Below are 26,431 nucleotides of genomic sequence, written 5' to 3' on the forward strand. Positions count from 1 at the left end.
GACTTCTGAATCATAATGCTAGTGTCCTGGCTGTCATGATGATGCTCACTGACCTACAACAACTACAGACGTAAGGAATTCTAACTTTTCTCTGACTTTTATTTACTGCATACTTTTTACTGGACTAAAGACAACCATGCAACTGGCCAACAACAATGGTTGCCCATACAGTATATTTCTCCCCTGACAGGTGTACGGTAAATATGTCTACATTCACACACAGTCATACATACACAGATACCAACAAATTCTTATACACCCACACAAAAACACATAATGGCAGCAATGTTCATCACATAAAGATAAGGAAATCCATCCTTGTAATAAAGAAATAATAGCTATGTATTATGCATACTGAGGTGATCTGTTGAACAAGACATTCAATGCTTACTATGGACTTTTTTAGACCTATTAAAAATTTGTACAAAGCGTTGAAAGCACAACACTGACAAAATTCTGTACTGACTACTAAAGTGGATATGTCCAAGTTTTTTTTTATATTCTGAACACCTTCAGTTGGGTTTCATTGGATTAAAGAGGAGATTAAAAATCATTAAACATTCCTAGGATTGAAGCAGGACACAAAATAACTTGAAAGCTCAACTCTGGGCAGAAATATTTTAAAGTAAAATAGTCCCCCAGTAGGTCCATAAACTAAAAGACTGCTCAGGCTACAATACTCACCTTTAATCCAGAGTTGTTCCCTGCAGTAAAACCTTTTCACCGCAAGATGTCCTAAGTCCTCTGGGCTTCGGATCCGGTGAGTGCAGGGTTTCATGGACCCACATCACTGTAGCAGCCATCACTTAGTGTGATGACACTCCCTGCATTATTGAGGACCACACCTACCTCACTCTACAGAAGAGAGGAAGAGGTACATCATGTGACTAGAAAAAGAAAAGAGGGTGCACCAGCCTAGTGCATTATCCAAAGTGAATTTATTTTGTAAAGAAGATAAAAACTACTGACAAGCATGTAGAAATAAATGCACTTAAGCAGGCCTGTGACCAGTAATCTCTAGTACGTAGGAGAGACCATGCAGGAACCCCTGCTGGCTAACATGTTTCTAATGTCGACCTTCTTCCTCAGAGCCTCTGGGGAAGAAGGTTTACCTTTGAAATGCGTTAGACAGCAGAGGCTCTTGCATGGTCTCCCCTACGTACTGAAGATTGCTGGTACCAGGATTGTATAGCCACGGGATGGTGGCCTGCTTAAAGCGGGGGTCCACCTATCTGTCGTTTTTTTTTTTTGGAGTTCATTTACAAACTTTTCTTCTCATGATTATCTACTCACATGTTCTGTGTAATAAGTCCGCCTGTGTCCGATTTTGTTGTAAAGAATAACTTATAAAATTCACTGAAGGCGGTTTCCATCTTCATTGTGGGCATTTGAAGCCCACAAGCATGTATTTCCTGGATGCGGTGAATGCTGTGCTCCCAGCATTCATCGAAATGTTGTGATGACGCTGTTGCACAATGCATGCTGGGAAGCCTGAGACTAGCTCCCAGGGGACTGTGGGAGGACTGGGAGAGGCTAGGAACACGCCTACACCCATGGGAGGAATACCAGGAAGTGCTAAGAAGAATAGAAAAAAAAGGTAATTACGGTGATTTAAATTTTTTTACATGGCATGTCAGCATCTAGGCAAGGAAGAGAATGCATAGAGATAATGTTCAAAATTTGGGTGGAACTCCGCTTTAAGCGTATTTATTTCTACATGCTTGTGAGTAGTTTTTAATCTTTTAAAAAAAAAAAAAAAAATTCACTTGGGATAATGAACTAGGCTGGTGCGCCCTCTTTTCTTTTATCTTTCTAGTGTATAAAGGACATCCCCGGTCCTAGAGGTAAGCAAAGCCAGAAACATTATCCATTAAGGAGTGGAACATCACTCATAGCTGGGCTGGCCATTATACTTATGCACAAAAGTGTTTGTTTTTCTACATCATGCTAGCCTGATTAGAAAAGGTGTAAATATATATATATATATATATATATATATATATATATATATATATATATATATACACACAAACATACATACACACTGTATATAAAGCATAACTTACTGCTATAGAGGACTCCGAGGGGGGGTTGGGGGCTGAGCCCAGAGTTGGAGTATTTGGAGTAACTGCTATATAGATATTTTGAAAATTTATACTAAACACCTGAATTTAGTAAATGACATCTAACTTGCATAAAAATGTAACCTTCCTCTATTTGTAGGTAAAACTTCAGAGGCTTACAGTTGAAGTATTAATGGAATGGAGTGGTAGCTTATTATACGAATTAGAGTATTTATAGAATATAACATTGTCTGACATCACTCAACATCAAGTTAGCTTTAACTCAACATTTAAGTTTGCTTGTGTTTAAGCAGTTAATCACCACATAAGTACATCATAATATCAGTTTGATTTGAAAACCGATCTGTTCGATTACTATCTCATGCCAGCAATGTATATCAACGAAATGCAATGTATATCATTGAAATGGCCTCAATGGGTTCTTAGATGATGTTGGATGTATGGTGCTCTGTCCTCTCCTTAGGAGCTCGAGAATAAGCAACTGAATCTGAGAATGCACTTCAGGCAAAGCATTGCCCTCTTTATGGTAAAGGCCTTGGAATGTCCACAGAAATGGTATGACAGGCTTCTCAATGGAAGGATGTTAGAGAATGCTTGTGGAGACATTTTTTCACCTTCGGATGTCTGCTGAACCGACCAGTTTTTCAGAACTTTCTGTAGCACTAAATGCTATTTTGTTGCTTACAGGTTTTCCACGTATGTTTGACTGCACTTTGTTGTTTTTCTCATTTTTGTTGGATTTAGCACTTTCCCGTTCCAAGTCAGACTGCGAAGAAGAGTCACTCTGACTGCGAATGATTTTACCTGTGTCTCCTTTGACTGGGTCCCCCTGCTTTTTTGCAGGAAGAGCACTAGACCCAGTTATACCATCTCCTTGCATAGTAGGTGTGCAGAAGCTTAGAATGTAACAAAGGCTTCCCCAGTTCTGTGCACACTGAGCTTGTACACTGCGAGTGATTGCATCTTTCACCTCATCCCCACATGTAAGCAAAATGTTTACCAGATCAACATAGGGCCTAAGGAAAGAACACATTATAACGCATCAGGATAATTCTGAACCAGCAAAAACTGGGATTTTAACTATCTCATATTTTACCCAAAACGTAAAACAAAAGGTTTTAAGTATTGTTTAACAACCCCCTTTCCTTTTTACAGATAAATTATGTTTAAGAACTTTGTTTTTTTTTCACCTGAATACTTAGCTTGCTTAAAGTGACAGTAAACTCTGCTTTGAAAAAAAAAATGATTCAAGTACAGTATTATTCTTAACTCAAAAAAAGTAAATTCTATTGCTCCCAGCCTCCTACAAATCTCAAAATTCCTATTTTTTGCTGCTGTAGTGATCTGACTTCCTGTGAGAGGGTGTGGCTATTTTCATTCTCCATGGTCCTACTGTATGTAGGAACATAGTCAACCTCTCTTGCTCACTCTCCTTAAAAATAGATTGCAAGGTCATTTAGTAGTGGATGTGTATGGATTATTTTTGGAGAATAAGTATATTGTTTAATGGCACTTTACTATCTGTGGGTCTCAAAAAAGGCTTATCTTTTCCCTAAAGGGTTGCACATAAAAGTATCTTAAATTTTGCCTAAATAATACATTGAAACAGTAAAGAAAGCCATTTCTATAATTAGTCCACTGGGGAGCTTTAAACATTTGTACAAAAAAAGATTTCAGCGGATTTAGGAATCTTCATTCACGCCAGATGATTTTATGCAGGACAAAGTAAAATTAAACAATTAACTTCTCCCAAAGACATATACTCCGCTCCTGGACCATTCCACTGCTTGGAAGCCCCAAACTGACATGTCAGTATTTACACAGAGGTATAGACTTCTTCCCTGTCAAAAGTGACATCTCTGGGCCAACCCACGAGATAAAATGCTGTTGCATGCAAGAGGGGGAGTGAGTCACATGCTCTACAATATATGCCATGTATTTTAATTTATTAATGATGCCGCATGTCTGAATTCAAGAGTAGTAAAACAGTGAGGGTGTGTCAAGAAACATAAAGCAAACATAAAACTTAAAACATATAGTAAAATGCCTGGAACAGTAGCGCGCACACACACATACACGTCTTCTTAAAGCATGCAGTCTGTTGGGTGTAGCCTACTATTGTGTATATTTAATAAAATCCTTTGATTTTCTATGAGAAACACTTTTTAGATTCCATCCAAGTAACGAAAGTAGAAGAAATGGCAGCACACCACTGTAGCTCTAAATCCTCTTTATTTGGACATCCCAAAAATTACAGGCATCAGAATGCTGGATAGTCATTGACTAAGCGCACGTGAAGTGTGTGAAACGCATCTACCTAGCATTCTGATGCCTGTAATTTTTGGGATGTCCAAATAAAGAGGATTTTGATCTACAGTGGTGTGCGGCCATTTCTTCTAATTTTATTGTGTGTGGAGGCGGACCAAGGTGAGCACCTGCTGGATCATTAAGCTTCCTTAACTCACCTGGAGCGGAGGGTTTTCTTTTTTCCAAGTAATGAAAGTACCAGGAGGGTGGCAAACTGTTTTATTCAAATAAAGGCTGAGAGAAGGGGGGGATTCCTACATGACACTACAAGTATGGTCCCAAATCAAATTCGAGGCCTTTTATTTTACTTGAAGTAACTCAATGTCCTCCTCAAGGTTGGATGTACACTTTTCAAGCAAAGACAAATGAAATAGTGTTGCAGCTGTAATCTTCTTTCCATATTCACTGTCATCATTTGCCAGAAGCTCCACTCTTCAGTTAGAGTGCATCTTATTTTTTATGAACCTTGCTTGGATAGTGCAGGCATTCTTCAGAATGCACCACTGATTCCTATTACACATTTTGTAACACAGAGCAGCATCAGTTGTAAACCATGTTGTGGAAATTATAGTTAAAATAGAACCGAAGTCTGAAAATCAAAAACTGCTAAGGAGGTAGTACATTTTTTTGGCCAAAGAGATATGCAAAATCTTATCTGTCAAAAAACTTCTTTCCCTGACTCATGGGATTTTTTGTACAATGCTTCATTCTTGGCATTTGCTAAAATGCAAAGGATGGAGCTGGGTGCTGGAAGCGATGTACTGTAACTCCTGTAAACATGCACATGAGTTACATATTCACTGGCCACCCAATGGCTGAATAGGAGACATGCAGGTCCCAGAAGAAACAACCAAGAACCTGGATCTGCCAGCACTCTTTTGTTAACGTGAACAGTTATACTTAGAAGTGGCAATATAAAGGTGTCTGTGCTAATTGAACTCGGGATTAAGTAAAAACTTGCAATCATTACTCAACCTCTTTTGTCACTTATGGAACTCTTACAATTCCAGTTTGTGATTTTTTTTTTAACAGCAACCATGTATTAATCACTTTGCATGTGTAATGTGTCAGTATGTAAGCATTCATCTGGGGTCTTTTTCTACTTTATTATGGAAAGTAATTTTATAGAAAAGGGTAGTTGTGTTAAATTGTGGATGACTTTATTCTATTCCAAATGTCAGTTTTGTGCTTCTGGCTACAATACCTTTCACACAAGGAATTTCAAAGCTAATGGCCGCAAAACACCCCTGGCAATGCTGCAACGCTCTGACCATCATCACTTACTCATGTAACAGTAGGTCTTTGAAGTGAATCATCTCCACAATCACTTGAACATTATCCTTGGCAGCAGAGCAGAGGTCGTGCTTGGCGTAGCATTCCTTCTGGAGCTGGTACACCATCTCCTTAATAGCTGGGCACTTGCGACTGATGCAACTGAACTTGTGTCTCAGTCCATGAGCTTTGCATTTCAGTGCATCCTTGATAAATGATTTACCCTGGAAGGAAGACAAAAAGTATAGTATATTGTCAAATGTCACCTATGGCGAAGACCTGCCATTTATGCAAAACAATTATGTATTACTTTTTTTTAAAAAAACGAGGCAAAAAAAAAGATTGGTTTGTATCACTGTAAGGTTGGTGTCACACATTTGTGTTGTAGTACCATGGTATGCAGCATGCAATGGACCTGCTCAACTGTGCATTGTTGAGTGCTTGTAGGCAGTTTGAATTGTGCTTAGTTGTGAATTGGCGGCTGGCCCGGCTGGGGAAAGGGTTATTTGTTACGTGCTCAGTTCTCAGGCTTTTGGTCCCAGCCAGTCCACCTGTTCTATAAAAAAGGGGGCACAGCTGAGGTTCAAGAATTTCCAGCGTCCTGTGGAATCCAGATTACCTGTGAGATGAATCGTTTGACGCTGCTCTTTAGCACCAGGGTTTTTAAAAGACATTCAGTCATGGACAATGTCATTATGGACTCTCACCTCACGGAGGTATGCCTGGGCCACTACACTACTCTAGTTAGGATTAGAGGAAAGACGTTGTTCATATTGAACTGTATGCCGCAACTTGTTCAGTAAAGTTACATTAACTGTTCTGAGCCTGGTATGAAGTTATTTAAAGGAGTGGTTGTGGGTACTGGTATAACAAAAGAACCTGGATCTGTAAACACACTATGGGGTATGATGTAGCACTGCTAGAAAGGGTTGGCTCGGCAAAACAAGAAGGAGAGTAGTTGCTATGGGCTACCAAGTCAAGGAACAAGCTACTAGCAACCAGTCATTAAATGTGGCACCTAGTAAAGTGGCAGGTCCTCCAGTAGCAAGGGGGGTGTAGTCTGGTTCCCACCCTAGTGGTGGGTATCCAATAGCACCTGGAACCGAACCTGCGTTACAGAGATCCATGGCCTGATCACGAGGCATGGGAAGGAAGGCGTTAAGTGAGAGCATGCATGAGGTCTGGGCTATGTGCTTGATGGGACCCCATTCTGTTACTGGGAGTGTGGTAACAGAGGTATGCTTTACTGGTGGAGAGGGCCCAGACTCAGCACGTCCCTCATAATACAACATCTTCTATGTTACAGTGTGTAGTGACATGGAACAGCACTTTTCAGAGGTACTTTAATTTCTGCACACAATGAAGGCTCATCTCTAAGTCAAAGAATTGCCTTAATGTTAGATTCTTCACATGACCGCAGTCTCCGCCTTGTCCCGAGGATTGATGAACACGTTCTGAACAAAAGGTACACCCGCGTGCACGGCCCAGATGACCCCGCTCCCAACACTCTATGTAGATAAAATGGGCCAGGTCTGGTTTTGGTGCACTGGGGTGCATTGACCACCTATTCTAACTGGATGTGGTGCGTGCGGTAATGCAACACAAAGTCATTACGTTTTTTTATGTTTTTATATGTTTTATATCTTTATTGTTTTTAGTATGTACACAATATCTTTGTTTTACCAATAAACATTTATTATAGGAGATCCATGACACAGAAGCATTAGAAAAGATCCTAGAGCTTTACATGAAAATACAAAATATTTACATACAGTAATTCCTGTTAACTAAATAAAAAAGAACCTTTAAAAAAAAAAATATATATATATATTCCTGACCATAATAAAGAAAAAAAATATATAGAAAACCACATGTTCTTATTACATTTACTATATTAATATTTTATGTTTAGAGACAAAAGATATAGAAGAAAAAAAGGTTTACATAACTATTTTCACTTAACCATAGTTTGCTGCTCTTGTTTAAGTTACCCAATAGACAATTGCCAAATCACATCTACTAACTGACTTCGGCCAAACATTGCCAAAAATACCTCTGTGGTGAAGGTCTTAGTCCTGAATATTTGTAAACATGTTTTCAAATTTTCCTAAATTAATGTTTGTACATGTAAATATCACACTCATAAGGTTTAGAAAACAACTGTGTGAATACTGGAGATGAAGCTTAGCCGTGGGGGAGAGGCAACACTGAAACGACAGTCTCCGTTAGCATGAAAGGGAGATATGTCCTGTCCACATTCTTGCCACAGAATTGCACATTGGTCATAAAGGTAAAAATAAGTAAATGAATGGAATTCCACTGGTTTTAAGATGCTTACACTAGTATGAATTACATACAAGGATATAGTGTATATTATATTCGCTCTTCCTTGGCTAAAGCTGCTTCTAGACTAGGGGTTGTAGTAATCATATGATCACTCTCAAGCAAAATAAATAGCAGAGTAGGTCACTTGCAAGCCTGGATTTGCTAAGCTAGAAGTGCAAGCTTAACAGAGAGGAGAGTGGAGTGGGAGTGCTTCCAGTTTGCCAAGGGGCAACAAGTGCAATTGGAACAGGTTTTCTAACTTGACTGTTGCCACAGAAGGCGATGGCTGGCAATCCCAGGACCCAACCACAGGTATTTGACAAAAGATTGTCAGCTAATCCAGCATTTTTCATCAGCCTTTATCTATGGGTACTTCAAGTCTTTGTTAAGCATGAGAAATTCTGTGGCACTCTGAGATATCAAAATTTCTTGCATGTTAATGGGTATAGGATTGTGATGACAATGACCTGATGAAACTCAAACTGTGTGGACAACAGAATGAGGGAATCATACCCAAAACAGTGCAATTCTCATTTTCCTCAAAATGTGCAAGTTGGTAACAGATTTAAAATGTAATGTCTGTGGTGGGCAGCCAGAGAAGGCAACACATTTAATAAGCCATAGACCAGCATGGTGTACCTTTGATAAAACACAGCTTAACTTATTTGAAATTTGCTGGAGTTACCTGACCCAAATTACACCTCAGTGCCTGGAACTTAGCTCATTGGCCTCTCCTGACCTGCATCCTAATCAACCCCTTTTTGTGTGTGTGTTTGTTTGTGATATCTTAAGGCCACTGCGGTTCCGGTGCATTACTACAGTAACACCTCAGATCCATATGTTACCGTGGTCTTGATATTCTGATATTACTTACGTTAACTGTAATTCGACTCACCCTGGGCATCTATGTAATTCCCTCAAGGCTTCTAATAACAACTAGAAGCATAATCTCTAGCCTTATATTTTACTCTTAATCTAGATCCCAGGGGTGACCCACCTACTGATCTATGTTGCTTGTAATGCCAAGCTATTGTTATTGTTGTGTTTAACTATTTTTCTGTGCACTCCGGTGCTGTTCTCCCATTGGAACACCTTGCCCCCCCATTTGCTACCCTAGACTACCTGCCCTTATTTATTTATTATTTGGTCCCCGACGGTAGCTTTGGAGCCTCTGCGGGACCGCTTGCCGCTCCCCTAGTATGCCCCTACACCCTAATGTTAAGCTACTACTCTTATGCTACAAACCAACAGGGTTGTTCTATTCTTGTATATTCTCTCTGCTACTGTCTTTCTCTCTCTCTTTTCCTTTCTTCTCACGGCAGATGCGGTTCTGTACTCGGGATATGTTTTTACCACTGATAGATCTCATTTGCAAATGTTATGGCCCTCCTAAACATTCTCTCCTTGAATGTTCAAGGCTTTAATACCCCATATAATCGCATTAAGGCGTTACTATCCTTTGGAGCAGCTAAAGCCCATATAATCTGCCTGCAGAAAACCCATTTTATTGAAAAATCCACCCCCAAATTCCTCAGTACCTCTTATCCACAATTCTACACAGCTTCAGCCACAAAAAAACAATGAGGAACCCTGGTTGGATTCCATTGTTCCTTACCTTTCAATCACAAATTAAGTTCCCTGCAGGCAGATATCTCATTCTTACTGGACATATATCAGACACTGCGTTCAGCATTGTGTCGTATTGCACTCCAAATAAGCGCCCGACAGCATTTATCTCAGATCTCTTTCAGGTAGTGGATAAACACAAATGTGGTACGGCGGTCCTCTGTGGAGATTCGAACCAAGTAATTTTCCCATTCCTAAAAAAATCCCCACCAACCCTGACCTCTAGCCCAGTCAAGCTGACATTCCAACACCTACTCTCCAAACACAACTTAGTTGACACTTGGCATGAAGCCAATCCAGTTTGTAAATGTTACACACATTATTCTTTTCCACACAAATCTTTCTCCTGCATCGACCACATTTTTCAAACAGGCATGATCCCAGAAATCCTTTTTAGAGTACTCCCCATTGCTGTACCCTTGTATTTACTACGTCTTACACAACGTAGAATGATGTCCTATATTTGGGGTAATATAAAACCCTGTATTCCCAAAACCACCCTATTTCTTGCCAAAGTCAGTGGGGGACTTGGAATCCCAAATTTTTCATCCTACTATTATGCTGCGCAACTCGCACAATTGCCTAAATATCATGCAGCAAAAGAAACACCATAGCGGTCGAACTTGTTGACTGTGATCCCATATCTGTAGCTAACATGCTATGGCTCCATCCGAATGATAGAACCTTTATTCGAAACTCCATTACCACACATTCCCAATATATATGGGATAAGTTCAGGGACACACGTAACCTACAATCCCCTCATAATCCACTCCTCTCCTTCCTTAGGAACCCGGCATTTTAGCCAGCATGGGAATCTCCCACAGCATTCACCGCCTGGTCCAAAGCTAACCTATTCAGACTTCACAAACTAGTCTCTAATAATGCTATTCATTCTTTCCCAACTCTATGCGAGTCATACGGACTCCCTAGATCTGAACTGTTTCGCTAACTACAGATCAAAATTTTTTTATATTCCATTCCCTAGAACGGTATCACTATTGAATGAATGAATGAATGAATGAATGATTTATAAAGCGCTGCAAATGCGAACTGAATCGCCTCAAGGCGCTGGATGCATTTTCTGATGTCAGCTTCTCAGAAAAGGAAGGTCTTTAGTTTTTTTCTGAAGGCCTGGTGGTTTTCTTCCATGCGGATGTTGGTAGGAAGAGCGTTCCATAGTTGAGGTCCTTGGACTGCGAATCTTCGTTCTCCCTTTGCTTTGTAGCGGTATTTGGGAATGGTAAGGAGGTTTTGGTTAGCTGATCGAAGACTGCGATTCGGTGTGTAGTGTTTTATTTTCTCGCGGAGATATGGTGGGGCGTTTCCTTGTACGCATTTGTGGGTGATGCAGAGGGTCTTGAATGTGATCCGTTTCTTCACGGTTAGCCAGTGTAGGCTCTTTAGGGAGGGGGAGATGGATTCCCAGGGTTTTTTTCCTGTTAACAGTCTTGCCGCCGTGTTTTGGATGAGTTGTAAGCGCGCAAGCTGATATTGGGGTAGTCCTACGTAGAGCGAATTTGCGTAGTCGAGTCGGGAATTGATGATTGTTCCCACAACTGCCGCTTTGTCCTCTTCTGGGATGAAGGGGATTAGTCTGCGTAGTTGGCGGAGGAGATGGTGGGATCCGCTCACCACTGATCCTATTTGTGCATCCATTGTCATTCCTGAGTCAAAAATGACTCCAAGACTCTTGACTTTGGTGCTTGGGGAGATGGTCTGTCCAAGGATGGTGGGAGGTGTCCATGTAGTCTTTATTTTGGAATTTTTGTTAGCTTGTAGGAGAAGTAGTTCTGTTTTTGATCCGTTGAGTTTGAGGGAGCTAGTGGTCATCCAGTCGTCTATTAAGGAGAGGCATTTCTGTAATTGCTGATGAAGGTCTTTTTGTCCGTTGATACGAAGGTAGAGTTGGGTGTCGTCAGCGTATGAATGGAAACAAAGATCGGTTTTCCTGATGATATTGAGAAGTGGGCGGATGTATATATTGAATAGTACTGGTGACAAGGGTGATCCTTGAGGGACTCCGCAGGAGACTGCCCGGGTTTCCGAGGTGAATGTACTATTGAGTCAGATGACACAATTCGAATGGATCCGTAAAAGTGACCCACACGTTCGAGGTCTCATTTCAACATTGTATTAGCAATTGAACACTGTTACAGATAATGCACCACCATCATACACAGATAAATGGGCAAATGATTTGGAGCGCACTTTTGAGATCGCAGATTGGTCTAATATATGGATGGCCACTAAATCCTCTTCTCTTAATATCCTGGCAATCAAAACTAATTACAAGGTCCTAGCACGCTGGTATCTTGTACCAGCGAGGATTGCAAAATATGCCCCATCATATCCAGGGACATGTTTTCAGGGGTGCACAGCTCAGGGCACACACTTACATATTTGGTGGCAATGCCCTATTACCCAAGAATTCTGGAAGCGTATCCTTGCTATGGCCTCTAAAGCCCTAGAAACAATTGTCCACATGGATCCGACAACAGCCCTTCTAAACCTTAAATCACCTGAGCTCACACATACACAGTTTCAATTACTTTTACAACTCACCACAGCGGCAAAACAAACCATAGTCAGGGCATGGAAATCCCAGACTTTGGTCATGGCTGAAGCTAAGCATAGAATGAATAAAGCCCTTATAAATGCAAAAATGACCACCATTGAAAGGGACAAGATCCGGAAATTCGAAAAGGTCTGGCAACCTTGGATCAAACACTGCTTACCCCCTGACTTTGACAAATCCTTATTACTGCCATGGTAACTGTAATTCGATGTTTAATTCTCGAGCCATGTCCTGAGACAGAGCCGCACTCCCAGGATGGGAATCATTCACCCACCGTTAATTGCTCTATACCTTTCCTCTCTCTGTCCCTTAGGGTGTGAACGCTCTACAGTATATACACACCATTTACGTAGTGCTAAACAAAGCCGCATATGCTCTCCCCCTTTTCTTCCCCGTCTCTCTTTTCACTCTTCCCTTTCTTTTCTCTTTTCTCCTCTCTTCCAGGTTACAGCTTCACTAATCCGAATCTCCTAACTGAGATCCCCGAACACCTCCTTTACACTTCAAAGTATTCAGATCGCCGAAAACGGCGATTCTGAATACTGTGTACTTTTTTAAATTCGGCGCCATTGGCAGCCGAGTAAACGGGAAGTGACGTCATGACGTCGCTTCCGCGTTTACAACTAGAAGGCTGGAACGAAGCCACTCACAGCTTCGTTCCAGCCCGCCCCCAGCCGCCGAAGGTACCCGATTGGACACCGGGCCTCCCGATCGCACGGGAGGCCCGGTAACAGCGGCGGGAGGGGGGGGGATGTCCCCTCCCGCTCCTCCGGTATAACAACCGAGCGGCTTTTAGCCGCATCGGTTGTTATACACGGGTAGCCGATCGCCTGCTGTAAACAACGGTACCGGGATGATGCCTGCAGCTGTGGGCATCATCCCGGTATAACCCTGGAAAGCCGAGTACGCATATCTGCGTACGGTCGGCGGGAAGGGGTTAAAGTGGATGTAAACCCTCTCCTATACCCAGTGAAGTGAACAGCCTCAGATAATACACAGGGATGAAACACATCTCCCTACATAAATTTTACATGTATATCTGCCGTCTTCAGCTTGCTATATTCTTTAGAATTCTAACATTGTGGTAGAATTTTTACTTCCTCATTTAGCAGTAGGAGTGGATTCTTGGCATACACTATATGACAGCTGATTGGAGGAAAGGCACACACTCCAACTCCACATAGGTAGAGGAATGAAGATACTTTCAGAGCTGTACTATGACAAGACAAGCTCTCTGCTAATCTATTTATAGCACCCACCCTGACAAAATTTCCACCTGCTTTTATCTCCCGTCTCGGAGAACTTGTCAGAAGTTATCATGTTGATAACAGAGGAACGAAACAGCAGAAAGACACGGGACTTAGGACTTTGGAGAGAGATAAGTAAACACTACAGATAACGGCGATTCTGAATACTGTGTACTTTTTTAAATTCGGCGCCATTGGCAGCCGAGTAAACGGGAAGTGACGTCATGACGTCGCTTCCGCGTTTACAACTAGAAGGCTGGAACGAAGCCACTCACAGCTTCGTTCCAGCCCGCCCCCAGCCGCCGAAGGTACCCGATTGGACACCGGGCCTCCCGATCGCACGGGAGGCCCGGTAACAGCGGCGGGAGGGGGGGGGATGTCCCCTCCCGCTCCTCCGGTATAACAACCGAGCGGCTTTTAGCCGCATCGGTTGTTATACACGGGTAGCCGATCGCCTGCTGTAAACAACGGTACCGGGATGATGCCTGCAGCTGTGGGCATCATCCCGGTATAACCCTGGAAAGCCGAGTACGCATATCTGCGTACGGTCGGCGGGAAGGGGTTAAAGTGGATGTAAACCCTCTCCTATACCCAGTGAAGTGAACAGCCTCAGATAATACACAGGGATGAAACACATCTCCCTACATAAATTTTACATGTATATCTGCCGTCTTCAGCTTGCTATATTCTTTAGAATTCTAACATTGTGGTAGAATTTTTACTTCCTCATTTAGCAGTAGGAGTGGATTCTTGGCATACACTATATGACAGCTGATTGGAGGAAAGGCACACACTCCAACTCCACATAGGTAGAGGAATGAAGATACTTTCAGAGCTGTACTATGACAAGACAAGCTCTCTGCTAATCTATTTATAGCACCCACCCTGACAAAATTTCCACCTGCTTTTATCTCCCGTCTCGGAGAACTTGTCAGAAGTTATCATGTTGATAACAGAGGAACGAAACAGCAGAAAGACACGGGACTTAGGACTTTGGAGAGAGATAAGTAAACACTACAGATATTTGTGCCTAGGTCAAATTTCATGAATCGGGTTTACATCCACTTTAATAATATAATAACAAATGCGTTGCAGTGGTGTGTGGGCACTATCCACTGAAAAAAAAAGTTTTTTTTCAGCACAACGCGAGGCAATCCAGCACCTCGCACTGTGCAGTGGGCAGTTGAACTTCATTAAAATGTCTGTGAACCATTCCTTAATACCCTAAATAGAAATTAAAGAAACATTGCCCCTGTGAAGGGCTACTGTATTTTATTTTTTTAATAATCAAAATTGTATTCGTTTATATAATACATCATTTATACAACATACTATACCCCTACATTCAACCCAATAACAAAACTACAAATTACCCTACCTATCCCATTTAACCGAGGTTTATAAATTACAACAGAAAAAAAAAAAAAAAAACCAAGTTAGACTTACCGGTAACTTGTTTTCCAGAAGTCTTTCAGGACAGCACCTGAGAGATAGCGACTCCACCCACCGGAACAGGAAACACCTTCTTCCTCCAAACTTTAAAGGGAGGCACCTCCCCACCATACCTCAGTTGTAGTAGAGAAGACCTCCGGCCCCGGCTGGAACACATAAACACATACGTTAGTCACAGCATAGTATATACAATACAATAGGGCGGGATGTTGCTGTCCTGAAAGACTTCTGGAAAACAAGTTACCGGTAAGTCTAACTTGGTTTTTCCCAAGGCGTCTTTCAGGACAGCACCTGAGAGGATAACAGAGACTTACCCCCTTAGGGCGGGACAACAGCTTGCAGGACCTTTCTGCCAAACGCCTGATCATTAGCAGATGTGAGGTCCAGCCTGTAATGTTTCACGAATGTGTGAAAACTCGACCATGTTGCCGCCTTGCAGATTTGTTCAGGGGTGGCACCAGCTCTCTCTGCCCAAGTGGCCGCTAATGCTCTTGTTGAGTGTGCAGAAATTCCTGCTGGAGGAGACACACCTGCATGCGAATAAGCCTCTGAAATGGCTAACTTCAGCCACCTTGCTAAAGAGATTTTAGAAGCCTGGCAACCTTTCCTGTTGCCCGAAAATAGCACAAAGAGAGAATCTGAACGTCTAAAGAGCTTTGTCCTTTCCAAGTAACATAACAAAACTCTTCTAACATCCAACATGTGAAAACAAGTCTCCTTCTCCCCTACTGGGTTGGGGCAGAAGGTCGGAAGTACAATGTCCTGAACACGATTTTGTACTGAAGCTACCTTTGGTAAGAATTTCTGATCTGTTCTAAGTATAACCCTATCTGGGAAGATAGATAAATAGGGTTCCTTAACTGATAAAGCATTAAGCTCACTGATCCTTCGTGCAGAGACCATGGCAATCAGAAACACAGACTTAAAAGTGAGATATCTAAGTGGCGCTTCTTCCAAAGGTTCAAAAGGACTCCTTGTTAGAGCCTGGAGGACTATCGACAGATCCCATTTCGGAAACAACTTAAGTGGTGCTGGTCTGGATCTCGTAAGGGATCTGAAAAATCTGGTTACCAACGGATCTGAGGCCACCGATTTTTCTAGGAACACTGCTATCGCAGCTACCTGCACCTTCAAGGTACTAACTGCTAGTCCCTTGTCAGCACCAACCTGTAAAAATTCCAGAATGGAAACAAGACTCCCTGGGTCATGGTCAGATGAATTACACCATGTATTGTAAACCTTCCAGACCTTGGAATAGATATTTCTAGTCACCCTTTTCCTACTGGATAATAGCATAGAGATTAACCGGTTGGAAAAACCTTTGCTCCTTAAGAGCTGCTCTTCAGATACCAGGCTGTGAGCGCCAAAGTGGCTACCTCTGGGTGATTTACTGGCCCCTGAAATAGTAAATCGTGCCTGAGGGGCAGATGCCAACAAGGCCTGACCGCCATTTTCAGAACGGTTGAAAACCAAGCCCTTCTTGGCCAAAAAGGCGTGATTAGGATAACCGGTACTGTTTCCCCCTGAATCTTTCTTAAAACTAAGGGAATTAACTGGAATGGGGGGAAAGCGTAGCAGAGATGGAATCTCCATGGATACGCCAAGGCATCTGTTCCTAGTGACCCATCGTGATTGCTTAGGGAAAAAAATTGCGGAACCAAGGCATTCTCCTTTGAGGCGAACAGGTCCACCTCTGGCAGCCCCCACTTCGACAATCATGGCGAAAACCTCTGGGTTCAGCGACCATTCTGCTTCCCGAATGGGGTTTCTGCTCAGGAAATCCGCTACCCCGTTCAGGGATCCCTTTAGATGGACTGCTGATAAAGACAGCAGGTGTCCTTCTGCCCAACGGAGAATGCTCATGGCTAGTACTTGCAGCGATTTGCTCCTTGTACCTCCCTGTTCCTGGATTTTTCCTTTCTTCTCTAAAGGAAGAAAAATTCTTTGGCTTACCGAATTTATTATATACCCTAGAAAGCGAATCTCCTGAGATGGTTCCAGGGAAGATTTTTGGAGATTTAGGATCCAACCTAGAGACTCCAGATGGCTGCATGCTCTGCTTAAATTGCTCCTCAACTCCTCTCTTGAGGGGGCGAAAAATAGCAGATCGTCTAAGTAAGGAATTACTGCGATTCCCTGAAGACGCAGCGGAGCTAGAGCTTCTGCCATTATTTTGGTAAAAATTTGGGGTGCGGATGATAGCCCGAAGGGGAGGGCTCTGAATTGCAGATGCTGAATTCTGCCTTCCAACCTTACCGCCAACCTGAGAAACCTCTGGGACTGGGATGAGATTGGAATATGCAGGTATGCATCCTTTAAATCCACTGACGCCATGAAACAACCTGGAGTCAGAAGATTTCTGGCGGTGAAAATTGAGTCCATCTTGAACCTTCTGTATTTGATGGCTCTGTTTAGTGGCTTTAAATTTAGAATTAAACGAAATCTTCCTGTTGGTTTTTTTACCAGGAAGACATGAGAATAGAAACCCTCGTGCCATTCCTCTGGTGGCACCGGGATTACTACACCCTGTTGCATCAGTTCCTCCAGAGAGGATTTCATGGCCAGGGCCCTTAATGGATCTCGAGGAGCATTTGTTACCAGAAACCTTCTTGGGGGGCTTCTGGAAAACTCGAGAGTATAACCCTGCGAGAGAGTGGTCAGAATAACCTGATTTGTAGTTATCACTGACCACTGCGGAAGAAACTCTCGTAATCTTCCACCGACCCGCAGAGATGCGTCATAGTGAGTTTTCGGCCTGTGAAGGAGGACGGAAGAGAATTCCGCCTTTGCCCTTCGCCTTTTGCGCGGACCAATTTTTTCTCCTGCCCTGAAACTTATTTTCCTGCTGTTGCTGTTGAGTTTTTTGAGGTCGAAAAAGACGTTTTGGGGGTCTGCTTTTTCTTTTTGACCGGAAAGGACTTCTTCTTATCGGCAGTTCTGTCTAGGATATTATCTAGATCAGGGCCAAAAAGAAGGTCACCTGAAAAGGGAATACCACAAAGTTTACTCTTTGAAGCTGTATCACCTGGCCAGGTTTTTAGCCATAAAGCTCTTCTCGCAGCATTTGCTAAAGCTGCAGACCTAGCTGACATTTTGATAGCTTCAGCCGAAGCATCAGCAATATAAGCAACAGCAGAAATCAGGGTAGGAAAGGAATCTAAGATCTCCTGCTTGGGGGAATCTGCCACTATATGAGATCTAAGTTGGTTCACCCAGTATTCCAGATTCCTGGCTACACAGGTTGTGGCCATTGCTGGTTTTAAATTGCTCATGATTGATTGCCATGATCTCTTGAGCAAAAGATCCATGAGTTTGTCCATTGGATCCCTTAGAACACCCATGTCTTCAAAAGACAGGTCTGTGGATCTTGAGACCTGTGAAAAGGCCGCATCCAACCTGGGCACCTTATTCCACACCGCAGAAGGGTCCTCCTCAAAAGGGAATCGCCTTTTGTGGGCTCTGGAAAAAAAGGGCTTTTTCTCTGGATCTTGCCATTCCTTAGTAATGGCGTCAGAAATGACCGAATGAACCGGAAATGTTCGCCCCTTAGGCTCATTTAACCCTGCATACATGCGGTCATGAAGAGATAACTCCTTCTTTTCCTCACTTAAGCCAAGTGTAACATGGATAGCCTTAAGGAGTCCGTCTACCTCCTCTAGGGAAAGCTTAAATTTGGAAGGAGCCACTTCCGCTTCCTCACCCTCCTCCTCCGAATCTTTAACGGAAGGAGTAGGGGACTGCTCTTCCCTGATAGAGGGGCCTTCAGGTAAAGCTTCTACCATGGGGAAAGAAAAAGAACCCTGGGAAGCCTCAGAAGTGGATGGCTGACTAGCAGCTGGATTAACTAAAGAGTCACGAAAAGTCTGAATCGTGGCGTATAGTTCCTTCTTTACAGAGGCAACCAGATCATCACAAACCGAAGCTGATTCCTCCTTAACTAAAGAAGTGATGCATGTACTGCATAAGGCTTTTTTCCAATTTTCTCCCATTTTGGCCCTGCAAGAAGGACATCTCTTTTTTGGGTCAGAGCTTTTAGCCTGTGAGAGAAAAAACAAAAAAGGGAAAAAAACCAGGGGACCTTTTAGTGAGACCCGGTCTCAGCTACACAAGAATCACCCACAGGTGCACTAAGAAGAAACCAGTCAGCCTCTAGTGCCCAGACAGGCCCCTTGCCACTAGGGGGTAAGAAAAAAGAAAATAGACCAAACCCAGGAAAGGAAGAAAGGCAGACTTAAACTGCTGCTCCTACCTGAGCTTTACTGGCGCCTGTGCCTGTCCCCACCGCTGCAGACGCTGAGTCCTCCATCTCTGGTGTGCAGCTCCTCACTTGTGGCTTTATAAGCCGCTTCCGGACTCCCATAGTGCATCTGCACCGGACCGGAAGCGGAAGTAGGCGCCAGTTCCTGTCCTCCCTCCTCCCCCCTTGCATCCACGCCGGAAATGACGCTTCTGCTGACCCAGCGACCCCGCCATGTCACTTCCGCCGCGCCTGCCGGCCAAAAAACATGGCGGCGGCGCACGCGCACCGCCGCCCTATGACCGCGCGGATCACCGGGTCTACGGCTCTCACCGAGCACCAGGAGGGGAAGAGGAGCCCGTTTGCTACCACTGCCGAGGCTTGGGTAGGCCGGGAGGACAGCGGGTCCCTGAAGGAGGAAAAAAAGAAAGGAAGCCCCGTCTCCCAGGAGCACCTGAGAGAACCTGCTCCCCCTCAAAAGATGTTCCCTCCAGGCCGGAGGAAACACAAAAACTGAGGTATGGTGGGGAGGTGCCTCCCTTTAAAGTTTGGAGGAAGAAGGTGTTTCCTGTTCCGGTGGGTGGAGTCGCTATCTCTCAGGTGCTGTCCTGAAAGACGCCTTGGGAAAATTCTTTATTAAAACCTATAGTTCCTCCCTTCACCCTTATCCTTGGTATTAATTACTCCAACTCCTTCCCCCCAACATACAAACGTGATTAAACAGTATTATAAAGTGACTTCCCCTAATTATAAAGTGAAAGAAAAAAAAAAATTTTTTTACTATCCGTGATATCCCCTCCCCCCCTCCTTAATATTAATTTACTCCAGCACTTCCTCTCAACGTGCAAACATAATTAAATGAGATTTTAGAGTGGTTTTCCCCCTTATTCTAATTCATGTCATAAATCCCTATAATTCATAATTATATAATTTGTGCATATAAGAAAGGGGAAAAAAAAAACAAAAAACAAAAAACCCCTTCTGTGATTCTTCCCCCCCCCATCCTTAGTATTAATTTACCCAACTCTCCCCCCCCCTATCCAAACGTGCTTAAATAAAATTATAACGTGAATTTCCCCCTTATTCAAATCATGTCATAAATCACTATAATCCATAATTAATAAATTGTGCATTCTTCCCTCCACCCCCATCCTTAGTATTAATTTACCCCAGCTCTTCCCCCCAATGTACAAACATGATGAAACTAAATTATAAAGTGAATTCCCCCTTCTTCTAACTCATATCATAAATCAATATAGTTCCTAATTATATAATTTACCAAGAAAAAAAAAAAAAAAAAAAAAAAACACACAACCCTACCCCACATCACCCTCACCACTCAGTGTTTATTAGGGGAATCGGGGTGTATGGAAGAACAAAAAAAAAAAAAACCCGGAAAATGAGAACATGTAACCATACATTATCTTACCCCCCACCCCCTTTACTTAATTGGCATTAGAGAAGTCATGTCAATATTTAACTCTCTCTTTCTGGGCTCATCTTCTTATTTCCTAATTCTTAATGACTATACCATTTCTGCCTTCATTACCCATTGATGTTTCCCTCTTCCATTATCGCACTGTTCCCATTTTGCCCATGTACTTTCAAATTTCTCTTTTTGATTTTTAACCACATGAACCCACCTCTCCGCTTCCTTTATTATGTTAACCTCATTTCTCCACTCCAAAACTGACGGACTCCGATCTTGCCTTCAATACTTCGGGATTAGTTGTTTTGCTGCGTTTAATAAGTGTGGGGTTATACTTTCCCTATACTTTTTGACAGGTCCGGGATTTCCGTGAAACAAATATTGTATAGGTCCGAACTCCAAGGAGTCCACTGTTAGTTTGTTAATCCATGGGGCCACTGATTCCCAAAATGACTTAATTATTGGACATGTCCACCAAAGATGAAGAAAGGTTCCCCTCTGTCCACAACCCCTCCAGCACCTATCGCTAGAAGCTGAGGTGATTTGTGCTAGTTTTACTGGTGTCTTGTACCATCTCGCTAGGAGCTTATATGCCATTTCTTGCACCTTTGAGCTTATGGAAGTTGTGAATGTTAACGATATCATTCTATGAATTTTTTATCTGTCCAGACTTGGCCCAGCTCCCTCTCCCATTCTTTTACAAAGTATGGGGGTGTCCTTTCTTGTTCCCTTAGGATCATTCTGTACATTCGAGATAGCATATGCCCAGATTCTGATATCTGTGCACACTGCCTCTCAAATGCTGTAAGTGAGTTCATGGGTCTTAATGGTTTTGATTTCTTGAGAAAACTCTTCATTTGGTGGTATTTCCATTCTGCCATTCGTGTCTCACCAAATCTCATGACCATCTCTGTCAGTGATAATAGGGCTCCATTAGGAGCAAACTTACCATATCTAGTATTCCCATCCTGGCCCCATGCCCCCAGACTTCCCATCTCCTTCTACTGTTCATTCTGTGCCATACTTCCAGCGAATTCAGGGTCATCGGTGATGTCCATTTTGACAACCCTCTCAATGACCCTTGGATCCATGGTGCTCCTGCCAGGTTTCCCCCCCGCCATTGACATTTCTGCCTGTACCCATGGTTTTCTCTTTAGGTCATGGCACCAGTCTACTATTCTTACTAGAGTCATGGCCTTATAGTAGAATGTTATGTCTGGGAGTCCTAGGCCTCCCTCAGCTCTGCTTCTCCTTAAGATATCGTAAGCCAATCTAGGCCTTTTATCATTCCACACAAAGGACACAAATAGCCTACGCACTTGCCTGAAGAGAGTCGCTGGCAACCTGATTGGCACTGTGCACAGCACATAAACCATTCTGGGCAGTATACTCATTTTTATGGCAGCGATTCTCCCGAACCAGGTCAGATATTTACCCTTCCATTTCTTTAGCTCTTCTGTTATTTCTTTCAGTAATGAGCCATAGTTACGTTCATACAATAGTTCATAGTCTGCGCTAATTTGTACCCCCAGGTACGTCAGCGACTCCTTGTTCCATATAAATGGGTACATCTCTTTCAATAACCTCTCCATCTCCGCTGAGATATTACTAGGAAAGATGACTGATTTCTCAAAATTGATCTTGAAACCAGACACCCTTCCAAATCTCTGTACCTCTGCCATCAATGCGGCTATAGATGCCTGAGGAGCGGAGAGGAAAAATAACAGGTCATCCGCATACGCTGCTACTTTATGTTCCATATGTCCTATGTACGTCCCTACTATCTCCTCATTCTTTCTAATTCTGCGCAGGAATGGTTCCATTACTATCGCAAATATCAAAGGGGACAGCGGGCACCCTTGCCTGGTACCATTTTGTATGTTGAAACATTCAGATAATGTCCCATTGACCTTAATTCTTCCTCTTGGTTTCCCATATAGTGACATAATCCACCCTAACATTTTTCCCCCCAGACCTATCTTCCCCAATACTTCTCTCATAAAGCCCCAGTTCACTTTGTCGAAGGCCTTTTCGGCGTCCATCGACAGAGTGATTCCTGGGGCTCTATCCGAACCGTGTCGCATCCATTGCAATACATGGAGAGCGCGGATGGTATTGTCTCTAGCTTCCCATCCCTTTATAAACCCTGTCTGGTCTGGATGTACCAAATCGCCTACATGTTCCTGAAGTCTCAAAGCCAAGATTTTTGCCAATAATTTGGTGTCAGAATTCAGCAGAGAGATAGGCCTGTAATTAGCACATATCTGGGGATCTTTTCCCTCCTTTGGTAATACCGTTATATATGCCAGTAATGCTTCTGGAGAGAGTGGGATCGCAGCATTAATAGAGTTAAAATAACTGCAGAGTGGTTTTACCAAAACTGGAAGAAATTTCTTATAATATGAGTTTGTCAGCCCGTCTGGCCCAGGACTTTTCCCAGAAGGCAGGGTTGCTATCACTCTGCTCAACTCTTCAACCGTAATTGGACGTTCCATATCTTCAGATATTTCTCTAGGTATTATAGGCATGGCAGCGCTCTCCATATATTCATCTATCTCCTTCCTCCTATGACCCTCACTTTCCCCTCCTTCAGATGGTTCTGTTTTGGCGATGTTATATAGGGCCTCATAGAATTTACCAAATTCTTTAGCTATAGCCTTTGTATCCATTATTTTCTTGCCTTGCACTAGTAAGCTATGCACGTGTCTAGAGTCCTGTTGTTTTTTGAGTTGTTTTGCCAATAGCCTTCGGCATTTATTTCCTTGTTCGTATGCTCTATTAGCAAAAAACCTAATTTTATTCTTCGCTCTATGCTCTAGGCATTGTGAGAGCTCTGCTTGTAAGCTCTCCAGACAGCTGCCATCCATTTGGTCGAAATTTTTCTTGTGCTTTATCTCTAGGGCCCTAATCTTCTCTAGTAGTTCGTCTATCTCTCTTTTATCTTCCTTCTTCATGTGGCGATTAGCTCCCCTCTTACAACAGCCTTATGGGCTTCCCACACCACTTGATCTGACATTTTTTCTGTTTTATTTATTTCAAAATATTCCTTTATCTTAATACTTAGTTTCTCCACTGTGTCCTCCTTATCCAACAATGACTCGTTCAGACGCCATATTCGTTCCGAACGCGCCATTTGTGTTGGTCGGAGGGTCAGAGTTATTGGGGCGTGGTCGGATATAGTTATTGGTTCGATTGTACTTGTGCTAACATTCCCCAGGTAGAATTGGTCCACCAGAAAAAGGTCTAACCGCAAGTACATATCGTGTGTTTTAGAGTAGTAACTAAAGTCCCTAGTCCCTGGATGTAAAGCTCGCCAGCTGTCCACAAGATGTTGTGAGCGTAAGGTTTGTTTAACTCGCTTTATGGCTCCAAAAGATAAAGCGGTTCTACCCGTAGATGTATCTATACTCGGATCTAGCACCATATTGAAGTCTCCTCCAACCACTACACATCCCTCCTTAAATTCTTCCAGTTTTTTAAACATTTTAACCAAAAAATTAACAGTCCCTTCATTGGGTGCATATATTGAAGCAAAGGTATATCGTCTCCCCTGTATTACACCTTTTACAAACAAATACCGGCCTTCTGAGTCGCATTGTACGGTCTCCATTATCCAGGGGCATGATTTCTTAAATGCAATTGTAACCCCTCTTGCCCTTGCCATTGGAGATACCGCATGATACCATTGCTTCAATATATTCTGGGGCAGGCCTGAAATCGAGCTGCTCCCAAAATGGGTCTCCTGCAGGAGAACCACGTCAGCTCCCAAGTGTTGCATCTCCACCCACAGTCTCCCTCTCTTATTTGGTGAGCTCAAACCCCTCACGTTGTATGACAATATTTTCAATATGGCAGTCATTTTCTTTTGTCCCAGGAACCCCCCGTTCCCTTGCCCATAATCTCTGTCTTCCCCTCTGCCACTCCCGCCCCCCCTATTACCTCCCCATTTCCAACATTCAAAACCCCATTAAACACATACCTACACACAACATAACAAGAAAGCAAAAAATATATCACATTTGTGTTATAAACAGAAACCTTGCATGCTCTTCCCCCATACCAAAAACCTCTCTTTAGGGGTATACCTAAAAATCGGGTGGGGAGCTTGCGCGTATGGGCACCTCCCACGCGCAAGCTACCCCCTTTCCCTGCATTCCGCAGGATTACTCTTCCCTTTAATTGGGGCTGGCCTACTGACCTACACAAGGTCCTCATTTTCCCTCATGTCCCCGCATCTATTCCCCCCTCCTCCCGGGCTTCACCCTATAGAACCCTTCCCAGGTGGAAAAACAACAACAAAAAAAATAAGAAGGGGAAAAAAACCCCCCTAAAAAAGTCCTTTAAGTCCTTCTTTGGGCTCTACCCCTGTTAACCCTTGCCGGTACCTCTTGCCACTTATCTGCTCGTTGCAGGGGGGCCCTAAGGAATTTATTCCCCAGTCCGTAAAGTCCACCAGCGGAAGGTCTAATTTCTCTATAAATGATTTTAAATCATCCTTTGTTCGCAAAGTTGCAGTTTTTCCATCCCTGGAAGCTGTTAAACTAAAGGGGAACCCCCACCGGTATTTGATCTCAGCCTTTCGTAGGATTTCTAACAGTGGACGGACCGACCCTCGCTTAAAAAGAGTTCTTTTTGAGATATCTGGATACAATGCTATGTTTGAGCCTTCAAATGTAATTGTAGGAATATTACGTGCTGTCTTCATTATATTTTCTTTCACGGTGTATTTGTGAACTTTACAAATTACATCTCTGGGTACGTCAGCTTTTGTGTTCTGGGGAGGGACCCGATGTGCCCGGTCTATTTCAATAACGTTTGGGGCTTGATCCCCCAGAATCTGTCCAAAAATTTTTTGTACTGCTGGGGCTAATTCTGTCGCTGTAATTGACTCCTTTAATCTTTTTATACGTATATTTTGTCGCCTATCCCTGTTCTCGTACTCATCCAGCTGTTCTCTGTATGAATTTAATATCTCTTCATATTTTTTCATGGACTCTTGAACATCTACCACTGCCTGTGTGATAGTTTCTTGTTCTTTTTCCGCCCCTTCTACTCTGTGTCCTAGATCCCTGATGTCCTCTTTTAAACTTGCCACTGCTTGCATACAGGATTGCTCAACTGCTTGTATTAATTGCTGAATGTCATTTTTGGTGGGGAGGGCCTTCAACAATTCCCAGATGTCCCTTTCTGGGTCTGCATTTTGTCCATTCTGCCCCTGTGGGTTCCCCTCGCCATCCTGAGCGTTCTCCTGCTCACACTCGTGTCTATGTGGTGACCCGCTTACTCCCATATCCCCCCTTGTTATTTCTAGATGTTCCTGTCGGATACTTTGATCCATATCAGGGATTGGGTCTTCTCCTCCTCTTCTCATCATAGTCTCTGTGTCTATGGACTGTGCCTCTTCTAATGACCACCTGTTATCCTCCCATTGCGTCATTGTATCCCAGCTCTCTACCAGTGGGCTTTGTATGTCCACTGGTAGATGTCCATTGCCAGGGATGAGTTGGCCCTTATTCTTAGCCCCTATTACCTTGGGGCTCCCACCATTTCCGGGGGGGCTTGGCTCTGGGGTCTTCCTTCCTCTCCCTGCTGTAGGGGATCTCTTACCGTTTGCCACGACACTGTCACTTGTCCTCCGGGTACTCGCCTGCTTTATCCGGGACTCCCGCTCTGCTGTTTCTGCACAGTCCATGATGTTGCCTCCGCTTTGCTTCTTTGTGTCCGACCTTCCTGTTTGCTCAGGTATGCGGGGGGATAGGTACACTTTGATGCCATCTATCGATTTTCTGCCTCTCCCTGCTGTTGGTTGCAGGGCTGCTTGTCTGCGTGTTGTCATCCTCGAATTTTTATCACACTCTGCTCGTATAGAATAGA

At 43.2% G+C, this 26,431-nt stretch overlaps 1 protein-coding gene across 1 annotated transcript in view; it reads right to left on the minus strand.

Moving 5' to 3' along the window:
- Window positions 1-1,159: 1,159 nt before the first annotated feature.
- Window positions 1,160-26,431, minus strand: part of STC2 (stanniocalcin 2) — a 66,818-nt gene continuing 41,546 nt past the window's right edge. Inside the window, exons 3-4 of the mRNA XM_073624049.1 lie at window positions 5,676-5,887; window positions 1,160-3,100 (exon numbers count right to left, since the gene is read on the minus strand). Coding sequence (XP_073480150.1) covers window positions 2,695-3,100; window positions 5,676-5,887 — 618 coding nt within the window. The 3' untranslated portion in view covers window positions 1,160-2,694. The remainder of the gene's footprint in view (window positions 3,101-5,675; window positions 5,888-26,431) is intronic.

The sequence above is a fragment of the Aquarana catesbeiana genome, linkage group LG03 (genome assembly GCF_042186555.1).
Source record: "Aquarana catesbeiana isolate 2022-GZ linkage group LG03, ASM4218655v1, whole genome shotgun sequence".
Lineage (NCBI taxonomy): Eukaryota > Metazoa > Chordata > Amphibia > Anura > Ranidae > Aquarana > Aquarana catesbeiana.